At 46.4% G+C, this 10,828-nt stretch overlaps 1 protein-coding gene across 1 annotated transcript in view; it reads left to right on the top strand.

The window, feature by feature from the left end:
* Positions 1–10,828, top strand: part of DEDD2 (death effector domain containing 2) — a 20,298-nt gene that overhangs the window by 1,200 nt on the left and 8,270 nt on the right. The window contains exons 3-5 of the mRNA XM_005883912.2: positions 3–53; positions 1,463–1,585; positions 6,367–6,507. Of these exons, the coding sequence (XP_005883974.1) occupies positions 3–53; positions 1,463–1,585; positions 6,367–6,507 (315 nt within the window). The remainder of the gene's footprint in view (positions 1–2; positions 54–1,462; positions 1,586–6,366; positions 6,508–10,828) is intronic.

The following is a 10,828-nucleotide window of genomic DNA, read 5'->3' as shown; positions in this document are numbered from 1 at the left end:
GCTGGCCCGGCAGGACTTGCTGCCGCACCTGGCGCGCAGGCGGCGCCGGCCAGGTAAGGTTGAATGGGAGGGTGATAGACTTCCGATGGGGCGAGGCCCTCGCTCTGCACCTGGGCCCCCATGGTGCCTGATATGGACAGGGTCATACCCGACAGCCTGTGTCCCATTCCACTCCCCCTCCTTCACGGGAAACACAAGAGGGAGGGGCGAGCTTGTGGAATTTGGCCATGTCAATAATGATGTTTGTGGCCACTTTATGGAGGCTTGTTTCATGCCAGACACAGTAAGCCCTTCATATGAACTATCACTTTATATCCTCCTGGCAGTCCACTGAGGAAGCACTGTTATTGTCTCAGTGTGCAGGAAAACAACAGATTCAGAGAAGTTAAGCAGCTTGTTCACATGTAAGAACTGAATCCTGTGTGCTGGGCACAGGAGATTTAAGGTGATGGGACTGACAAAGTGCTTACATGAGGCTTACATTTATTGGGGTAATCAGATATTGAAACAGCTAAATGACTTGTTTTCATATATGGTTATAGAAAGACTAAAGCAAAGTAATGGTTGAGAGAGTAAGGAGTTCTTCCAAGTAAAGGGAGACCCCCTTAGATTGGATAACCAGTCAAGACCTTTCTGGGAAGGTGACATCTGAACTGAGGCTGCACTGCTGGCCCTGTGCAAGCTTTGAAACCCTGAGGCAGGAATGAATTGGCATCCTCAGAGGCCAGTGTGGCAGAGGGGACCAAAGAAAGGGCAGGGCCTTGCAGATAACACAGCTAGAAAGCAAGAGCTAGGATTCACACTCAGCTGGTTTGTGCCCAGAGTTGATGTCCTTAATCCTTGTGAAGGACAGCAGTCTTAAGAAGGCCAGAAGCTGGAGGGAGTAAGGCACAAGAGCCCCATGCATGCATAGGCCAAGGCTGTTGAGGCCTTGGCAGGATTGCTTGGCGAGGTGTAGGGACTAGTCTAGGGAGGGGGATTGTGAGGCTCCGCTCACCAGAATAAGCCCAGGGATTTGGATAACCAGGAGAAGGGCAGCACTAAGGAAGAACTGACAGCACATTTGGAGAAATATGTCTGACGGTCAAGCTCTGGAAGAGAAGATTTAGGGAAACCGAAGAGGCCTGCTTACTCCCTGTGGCCGCAGGAAGAGCGTGTGTGTGTGTGTGTGTGTGTGTGTGTGTGTGTGTGTGCGCGCAGTTCATGGTGGGCAACATTGCAGGGATCCTTATAATGACTCAGTTTACAGAGTAACTCTGGCTGAGTCCTCCTCTATGTCAGGAGGCAGCCAGCAACAACTGGGTGGAGGTGTTGGAGAGGGAATGGGTGCCTGGACTCTGACCTCTGGGGAACTCAAGAACCCTATGGGGCAGGTGTTCATCTCAGGGGGTGGGAATTGGGAGGCTGGGCCAGGGAGGGGCCAGAGGCTATGAATACTTCTTTCCATTTTTCTCTCCCCCAGTGTCTCCAGAACGCTACAGCTATGGCACCTCCAGCTCTTCTACAAAGAGGACAGAGGGCAGCTGCCGTCGCCGTCGGCAGTCAAGCAGTTCTTCAGATGCCCAGCAGGGCCAGTGGGAGACAGGTGAGCTCAGCTGGGTGGGTGTGAGGGCAGTTTCCCTCTCTTCCTTCTGAACCCTGATGAATCTCCTCCATCAAGGAAGGGGCCCAAGCAGCACAGTGATTCATTTTTGCTTTGTGTGTTTGCTATTCGTACAAAAGCACATGTCCAGAAGCAACGAATGGAGTTGTTTCTTGTGGTTTTATATTTCATCTAAATAGCATCACTTCATGGGTTCATTATTCACATGGGTGTCTTTGCTGGACATGTTTCTGAGGTTCATGTTGAGTAACTCTGGTATCTTTTAATTGTGCCGATTAATCCCAATTCCCCTGTTTTTTATTTTCTTTTTATTTTATTGACTGAGAGAGAGAGATTTGTTGTCCCACTTATTTATGCATTCATTGGTTGCTTCTTTTTTTTTTTTAAATATATTTTTATTGATTTCAGAGAGAAAGGGAGAGGGAGAGAAAGATAGAAACACCAACGATGAGAGAGAATCATTGATCAGCTGCCTCCTGCACGTCCCACACTGGGGATTGAGCCCACAACCTTGACCGGAATCGAACCTGGGACCCCTCAGTCCGCAGGCCGATGCTCTATCCACTGAGCCAAACTGGCTAGGGCCATTGGTTGCTTCTTGTATGTGTCCTGACCCTGGGGATAGAACCTACAACTGGCATATCAGGACGATGCTCTAACCAGCTGAGCTACCTGGCCAGGACCCATTTTTTTTTATTATTCAAACATACAGAGAAATTAAAAGATTAGTACAGTGAAAATGCTCATAGATTCAGTCATTTTAGACTCATTGTGCTGCTTTTGCTTTATATCAGGGGTGAGGACATCCAGCTCAAGGGCCATATAAGGCTTACAAAAGCATTTGGTCTGCCCTGCCAAGGCATTAGGGGTGAGTTAATGAAATGTTTGACCAAATATAGCAGGCTAATTTTTAAGTTGATAATTTTGTATGGCCCACAAATGATGTTATTAATATTCAGATGGCCCTTGGTAGAAAAAATGTTCCCTACCTCTATTTTACATGAATTTATACATAGTTCTGTTCTTAGGTTGTTGTTGTTGAACTCTTTGAAAGTAAATTCCAGGCATCAGGACACTTGACCCCTAAATCACCAGCCCTCTCCTGAGAATAAGAAGATTCTCCCCTACCATTTCAAGACCATTACCATACCTTAGAAAGTACACACTAATTCTGATATTCGAATGGTCCATTTTCATGTCTGTAAGATTGTCTCCATTTTTAGGATCGACTCATAGATGAGTTGTTATGAATTCAGTTGTTATCTCTCCTTAAGCTCTCACTAAAATGAAACTCCTCCCCAACCCACACCTTTTTCTTTTTTTCCCATGGCATTGACTTCCTGACCCTACCAGGCCCGTTGTTTTGTAGAATATCCCGATTATTTCAGAAGTGTCTAATAATTTCCTAATGGTATTATTTAACTTGTCCCTTTGCCCTCGATATTTCCTGTGAAGTGGGAATTGGGTCTTGGAGGCTTGATTCGATTCAGGTTCCACATTTGTGGCAGGAATGCTTCTTGGTTGATGCGGTGTGCTTTGAATTGGGCACATCAGGAGGCAGGAGGTCTGGTTTTTCTGTCATGAGGGAGCAAGTTTGATCACTTGGTGAAGGTAGTGTCTGCCATATCTATCCTTTGCAAAGTGACATTCCCCCACCCCCTTTATGGTTAATAAACAATCTATGGGATGACACTTGGACACATCCTATTCTGTGACAGCATCCAATGGTGATACCTGCCTGAACCAGTTATTACATTGGTGTTTTGGAAAATGGTGATTTTCTAATTATTCCATTTTTCTACACCTATTAGCTGGTATTTTTTCAAGAGGAATTTTTCTTTCCATTCTGCCCTCCCTTTTTGGTGGAGAGTATCACTATGGACTCACGCATTCTTATTTATTTACTGTGTTATAATCAATTAGTCATTCTTCCTTGTGTACAAATTGGCTAGCTCCTGTGTCTTTTTGATGAGTCTGCATCATGCATTGGGCACTTCCTGCTTGATGTCATTGCAAGATGTGGCACTCACCTGTGCTTTTCCTTCCCCAGCCCTGGAATCAACTTTTGTCAGAAGCCTGGTTTCTTTTAGAGGCAATGGTGTTTAGAGACCAAGATCTGGGTGCTGAGTGTGTGTATCATTTCTAGGTTCTTTCAGTGAATAGATTTAGAAACTGCCCTTTTGAAAAGTTCATATTAGTATTTTTAATTCAAAATTAACATACAAGGATTTTTTTTTCTTATATTGAAAATCTTGGTCCTTAATAACATTGAGATAGGGATTTATTTGCTTTATTTTACAACAGTTAAAAAATAGCTTCAGCCGTAACCGGTTTGGCTCAGTGGATAGAGCGTCAGCCTGCGGACTGAAGGGTTCCAGGTTCGATTCTAGTCAAGGGCATGTACCTTGGTTGTGGGCACATCCCCAGTAGGGGGTGTGCAGGAGGCAGCTGATCAATGTTTCTCTCTCATCGATGCTTCTAACTCTCTATCCTTCTCCCTTCCTCTCTGTAAAAAATCAATAAAATATATTTTTCAAAAAATAGCTTCAAAATTACAATGTTAATACCACTGCTGACTCTTTGAAGGAAACCACGTATTTGTAGTCCTGGTCCTTAGGAGTATATCCCACTGAGAGTTTGTACTCAGAATGTTCTTACAGATAAGTTGAAATAATTCTTTTCCACCTGTTTATGTTACCAATTATATACATAGTTAAGTTTATTTGTTTCTGTTTGTGTTTAATTTTATGTTTCTTTCCCTCCCTCCCTCCCTCCCTCCCTGGAGAATATTTTCCCCATTGATTTTAGAGAAAGTGGAAGGGAGGGGAGAGAGAGAGAAGCATTGATGTGAGAGAGCTACATCAATTGCTTGCCCCAACTGGCACTGGGAACCTGCAACTCAGGTACCTGCCCTTGACCAGAATAGAACCTGTGACCCTTTGGATTGTAGGCCAACACTCTAACCACTGACCCATGCCAGCCAGGGCATGGTTTGTTTCTTTCATCTTTAAAATTTTTAAAAAAATAATACATATTTTATTGATTTCAGAGATAGAAACATCAATGATGAGAGTGAACCATTGATAGGCAACCTCCTGCATGCCCCCTACTAGGGACCAAACCTACAATCCAGAATCAAACCGTGATCTCTTGATTCATAGGTCAACACTCATCCACTGAACTACAACTGGTCTATGTCAAAACTAAAGTATGTAGCCCGGCTGGTGTGGCTCAGTGGTTGAGTGTTGAACCATGAACCAAGAGGTCCTCAGTTTGATTCCTGGTCAGGGCCCATGTCTGGGTTTTGGGCTTGATCCCCAGTGGACGGCATGCAGGAGGTAGCCAATCAATGTCTCTCTCTCATTGATGTTTCTATCTATCTATCTCTCTCTCTCCAGCGGTTTTCAACCTGTGGGTCGTGACCCCTTTGGGGGTCGAACGACCCTTTCACAGAGGTCGCCTAAGACCATCGGAAAACACATATATAATTACATATTGTTTTTGTGAGTAATCACTATGCTTTAATTATGTTCAATGAACCATATTTGTAACAGTGAAATTGGGGGTCACCACAACATGAACTGTATTAAAGGGTCGCGGCATTAGGAAGGTTGAGAACCACTGCTCTATCTCTCTTCCTCTCTCTCTACAATCAATAAAAACATTTAAAAAACAAAAAAGAACAAACTATGAAGTATGTAAAACAACATGTTCTTAGAAGTATCACTTCCCCTGTTGTTCCCCCACTCCAGTAAATAGGTAATCAGTTTTATTCATTTCTGGTATATCCTTAGTGTTTCACCTTGCAAGAATAGCAAATATATTTATGTTTCGCCTCCTTTCTTAAGTGAAGTATAGCAAGCTGTAGCCACCTCTTTTGCATCTTGGTTTACTTCACTAAACAGTCTATACTGGAAATTACTCTGTATTCTTTTTGCTACACATTTACATTATTTTCAAGTGTATGCAGTTAACAGCTATAAACAATGCCTTATGGCTGTTGCCATACTGGTCCTGGTGTGACAGTGCAGGAGTTTCTGTATGGTCACACCTGGGAGGGGGGTTGCTGGGTGGGGGATGTGTTTGTTTGCCCTTCTAGATGTTGCTAGGTTGTACTTACTCCCCATCTTATGGACAGGGCCTCTGAGGCAGAGGTGCTCACCCAGGGTCTCATGGCAGAGAGCAGCCTCGAGCTCTTCCCCAGGCATCTGCCTTGGTACTCTACCTATCATCTTGTTCTCAACCACTTCATTTTTCTCTTTTTTTTAAAAATTGATTTCAACCAAAGGAAGGGGGAGGAATAGAAACATCAATGTTAAGAGAGAATCATCGATCGGCTGCCTCCCACACACCCCCTACTAAGGATTCAGCCAGCACCCCGGCATGTGCCCTGACTGGAAATCAAACCTCAACCTCCTGGCTCATGAGTCGACATTCAACCACTGAGCCACACTAACCAGGGCTCTTTCTTTTTTGTTTTAATCCTCACTCAAGGAGTGAGGATATTTTTTCCATTGATTTTTTTCAGAGAGAGAGGAAGGGAGGGAAGAGGAGAAGAGAGAAGAAGCATAGATGTGAGAGAGACACATCGATTGGTTGCCTCCCACACATGCCCCATGCGTCCCAACCGGGGATAGGGATTGAACCTGCAACCCAGGTACACGCTCTTGACTGGGAATCAAACCCACGACCTTCTGGTGAGCAGGCCAAAACTCTAACCACTGAGAACACCTGCCAGGGCTCAACCATCCCTTTTTTCTCAGGCTCCCCCCCTACCAAGCGGCAGCGGCGGAGTCGGGGCCGGCCCAGTGGTGGTGCCAGACGGCGGCGGAGAGGGGGCCCAGCCGCCCCCCAGCAGCAGCAGGAGCAGGCCAAACCCACCTCAGAAGGCAAAGTGACCTGTGGTAGGTATCTGTGGGCCTTGGGGAATGCATGTACAGTGTCTATGGCAGGCTGCTGAGCCAGAGGACAGGAGGAATGGGTACTTGTCTGAGGTGTGGCATACCTAGTGACACCTAGCAGGAATTAGGGTTCTTGTCTCTCTGTTTAGCAGTGGAATATTCTTCTGTTCATCTTGCTTATGTACATTCTGCCCATAGTTAAAGGATCACATCCTGTGCTAGGAAGCCTTCCCTGATAATCCACTGCCACCAGTTTCATTTATTCAGCTAAGATTTGCAAGTGTATATTTATTCAACAATCATTTCTTCTGCAATGGTGGAGTGATATAGGGGTGAAAACAGGACCCTGTGACAAGCTGCTTGATTTACCTCCTGGCCTTAGCAGTTAAATAAGCTCTCTGATCTTGGGCAGGTGACTGAACCCCTCTGTGCCTCAGTTTCCCATATCTGTAAAAGGAGGCTGTTAATGGTACCTTTCAACTAGGATTGTTGAGAGAGAAAATGAGTTAACACTTGTAATACACTTGGAACAGCATCTGTCCTGGGCCCTTGCTATGTACTCGTTTTCTCACTGTCACTGTGCCATGTGCTTGGAGCAGGAAGAGTAGGGAGGTCCCTGCCTTAGTGGAGGTGACCTTTTTAGTAGAGTGATAGACCAGTGAAACTGAAGTTCACTTTAGACAATAAGCCCCTCAAAGAGGGGGTGGGGATGGGGTGGAGCAGCCCACAGGCCTCCAAGTGGGTGGGAGTTTGGCTTTTATTCCTTGCAGCCAGTGCTATCAAGGGATTTGAGCAGGGGGTGAGGTAATCTGATACCTGTTTCGAAAGGAACGCTGACTCCATCTGGAAAAACAGTTAATAAATGTGTTAGGATTTGTAAAGTACTTAGAACAACTCCAGGCACATGGTACATGCCCTGTTAGGTGTTTGTTAAATAAAAGTGGGAGCAGGGAAATGAGTGACAAGGCTGCCCAGTCCAGCAAGAAGGAGAGGTCTGATCTGTGTTGGTCACATTGGAGAGGGTGAGAAGGGGATGGACTAATCGTATATAATAAAAGCCTAATATGCAAATCATCCCCTTGACCAGGAGTTTGACCAGGGGGTGGGGCCGGCCAGCCAACCGCAGGAAGGGAGGCCCCCTGGCCAGCAGCAGGCAGCTGCTAGGGACGCTATGTGTGCACAAATTTTGTGCACTGGGCCTCTAGTTAGGAAATAAATGTAGAGCTGACTGAACCTGCAGACAGGTTGGGTTAGGTGTGTTGGGAGGACTCTGCTCTGGAGACTCATGCTCAAACCTTACCCTGGAGAAAATCCACCTGTCTTGAGGGAAGGACACAGGCCTTGGTGGGCACTCTCTCACTCCCCCTCCCCGCTCACATCTCTGAGTTGGGCAAGTCTGTGGACACAGGATCAGGTGGTAAGATGCTCAGGCAGGGGTGGGAGGGTGGCAGAATTATAGGTTGGGAAGGTTTGAGGTTGAAGCAGCTCTGCATTCCCCAGAACACCTCAGCCTAGGATGCTTCCTCTGACCATGCTGCAGCACCTCCTCCAGCCCACAGAGCAGCCATGCCTGCCACTTCCCAGTGCCCGCCCCCTTATCTCCCCCATAGATGAGACTGCAGATACCTGTGCTGGGCAGGACACAGAGCTAGCCTGTGTCCTCAGACACCAGCTTGAAGGGTGGCTGCCAGGTTGTGACTCTCCCCCCAGTCAGGGCTAATTACCAGAGCCACCAGGCTGGCTGGGCTGCCCAGGGAGTCACTCTTGCCTAGGGAGCAAGCCAAGCTGAGCCTGGGAGGGGTTTTGCCAGTAGAGGCATCAGGTCTCTTTCTTGAGGGCAGGGAGGTGGTTCATGGGGTGTGGCTGGCAATGATAGGGGGGATGGGTAAACAGGTCTGACTGCTGACTCATCAGGCAGGGTGGGGCTGATTGAGGTGTTCCCCAGTAGGGCCCTGCTGAAAGCAGCAGTGGCTTACCTTTAATGAGGCCTAGTCCCTAGAGTAAAAGGAGGCCCTTCCAGACCTGAGTGCGGAAGGATCCTGCTGTTCTTGCCCCCTTCTCACTTGTGACAACTGTGGGGGTTGGCCCCCAGTTAGCTTCCCTCCACTGAGGGGTAGAACCAGACTAAACTCGCAAGGGCCATAGAGTGTAAGGAAGAGAGCACAGGGGGGTTGGGTGAGGGCTTAGACCAGGGGTGGGCAAACTTTTTGACTCGAGGGCCACAATGGGTTCTTAAACTGGACTGGAGGGCCGGAACAAAAGCATAGATGGAGTGTTTGTGTGAACTAATATAAATTCAAAGTAAACATCATTACATAAAAGGGTACGGTCTTTTTTTTTTTTTAGTTTTATTCATTTCAAACGGGCCGGATCCGGCCCGTGGGCCGTAGTTTGCCCACGGCTGGCTTAGACACAGGACCTCTTGAGTTTTCATATCCCTCTCAGGGCGGTCACTGGGCACTTAGCTGGGCATGCTATCCACCTGATTGAATTTTCTGGACAGTGTTGAGGTATAGGGGTCATGGCCCCCATTGTGCAGAGTGGCAGTGGTGGGGCTGGGCCGAAACTTGGGGTTTTTCATTTGGTAATTCCATATGTATTTATAGAACCCTCATGCTAAGCGCTGCAGGGACAGGAGGCTCTTGCCTTCTAGTAGCTTGAGTTCTGGTAGGAGGAGAAAGCCAAGAGACAGTTGTCAGATGTCAGCTGAGAAGAGAAACAAAGCAGGGCAAGGGGGTAGAGTGATGGAAAACACAGTTCTAGACGTATTTTCTAGATAGGGTGGTCTAGGAAGGCCTCTCAGAAGAACATGTGGATGGTTGAGGTAGAATGTTCCAGATGGAGGGGACAGCAGGACCCCAAGCCCAAGAGGGAGTATGCCAGTATTGGTGAAAGGGTGGCAGGGAATCTGACAAGGCTGGAGTGGAGGGAGCGAGGAAAGGCTGCTAGGAGGTGAGGGCAGAGCCTGTGAGCCATGGGCCATGGTTTTGCAGTTTTTTAAATGGTAGAAAGCAATTAGAGGATTTGAATGATAGGCTGTACTTTGCTTTTCATTCAGTCCTTTTTTGGTTGTTGTTTGTTAATTCTCACCTGAGGACATTTTTCCGTTGATTTTTAGAGAGCTGGAAGGGAGGGGAGAGTCAGAGAGAGAGAAACATTGATGTGAGAGAGACACATTGATTGGTAACCTGCACCTGAGGTACATGCCCTTGACTGGAATTGAACCTGGGACCCTTCAGTCTGTGGGCCGAAGCTCTAGCCATTGAGCCCAACTGCGGCTAGCGCTCCTTCAGTGCTTTCTGTGGAGGAGATAGAGAAGCAGACTAGTGTAATGAACCCCATCTTTTTATCACCCAGCTTCAGCAGTTGTTAACTTGTGGCTGATCTCATTTCATCAGCCATATTGTTTGGGAGTTAGTTCCAGGTGTCCTGCTATTTCATCTGTAGATTTTTCACTGTGTATCTCTAAAAGGTCAGAATTCTTTTCTTTTTTTTAATCTTTATTGTTCAGATGATTCATAGTTCCCCTCCACCTGGTTCTCACCCCACCCCAGGCCCTCACCATCCCACTGTCCATGTCCATCTTTGTCCAGTCTCTACCCACATCCCCCCCACACTCCCTTCACCCCGAGAATTGTCAGTCCACTCCATTTCCATGCCCCTGATTCTATTACATTTATCAGTTTATTCTGTTCATCAGATTTTTTATTCATTTGATTTTTAGGTTCACTTGTTGATAGATAAATATTTGTTGTCACTTTGTTCATAATTTTTTTTTAAAAATATATTTTATTGATTTCTTACAGAGAGGAAGGGAGAGAGAGAGAGTGTTAGAAACATCGATGAGAGAGAAACATCGATCAGCTGCCTCCTGCACATCTCCCACTGGGGATGTGCCTGCAACCAAGGTACATGCCCTTGACCGGAATCGAACCTGGGACCTTTCAGTCCGCAGGCCGACGCTCTATCCACTGAGCCAAACCGGTTTCGGCATAATAATAATTTTTTATCTTTACCTTTTTCTTCTTCCTCTTCTTAAAGAATACCCTTCAGCATTTCATATAATACTGGTTTGGTGGTGATGAACTCCTTTAGCATTTTCTTGTCTGTGAAGCTCTTTATCTGACCTTCAATTCTAAATTAGAGCTTTGCTAGGTAGAGTAATCTTGGTTGTAGGTTCTTGCTATTCATCACTTTGAATATTTCTTGCCACTCCCTTCTGGCCTGCATACTTTCTGTTGAGAAATCAGCTGACAGTCATATGGGTACTCCCTTGTAGGTAACTAACTGTTTTTCTCTTGCTGCTTTTAAGATTCTCTCTTTG

This window comes from Myotis brandtii, unplaced genomic scaffold, assembly GCF_000412655.1.
Source record: "Myotis brandtii unplaced genomic scaffold, ASM41265v1 scaffold803, whole genome shotgun sequence".
NCBI lineage: Eukaryota > Metazoa > Chordata > Mammalia > Chiroptera > Vespertilionidae > Myotis > Myotis brandtii.
This window is presented reverse-complemented; position numbering and strand designations above follow the sequence as displayed.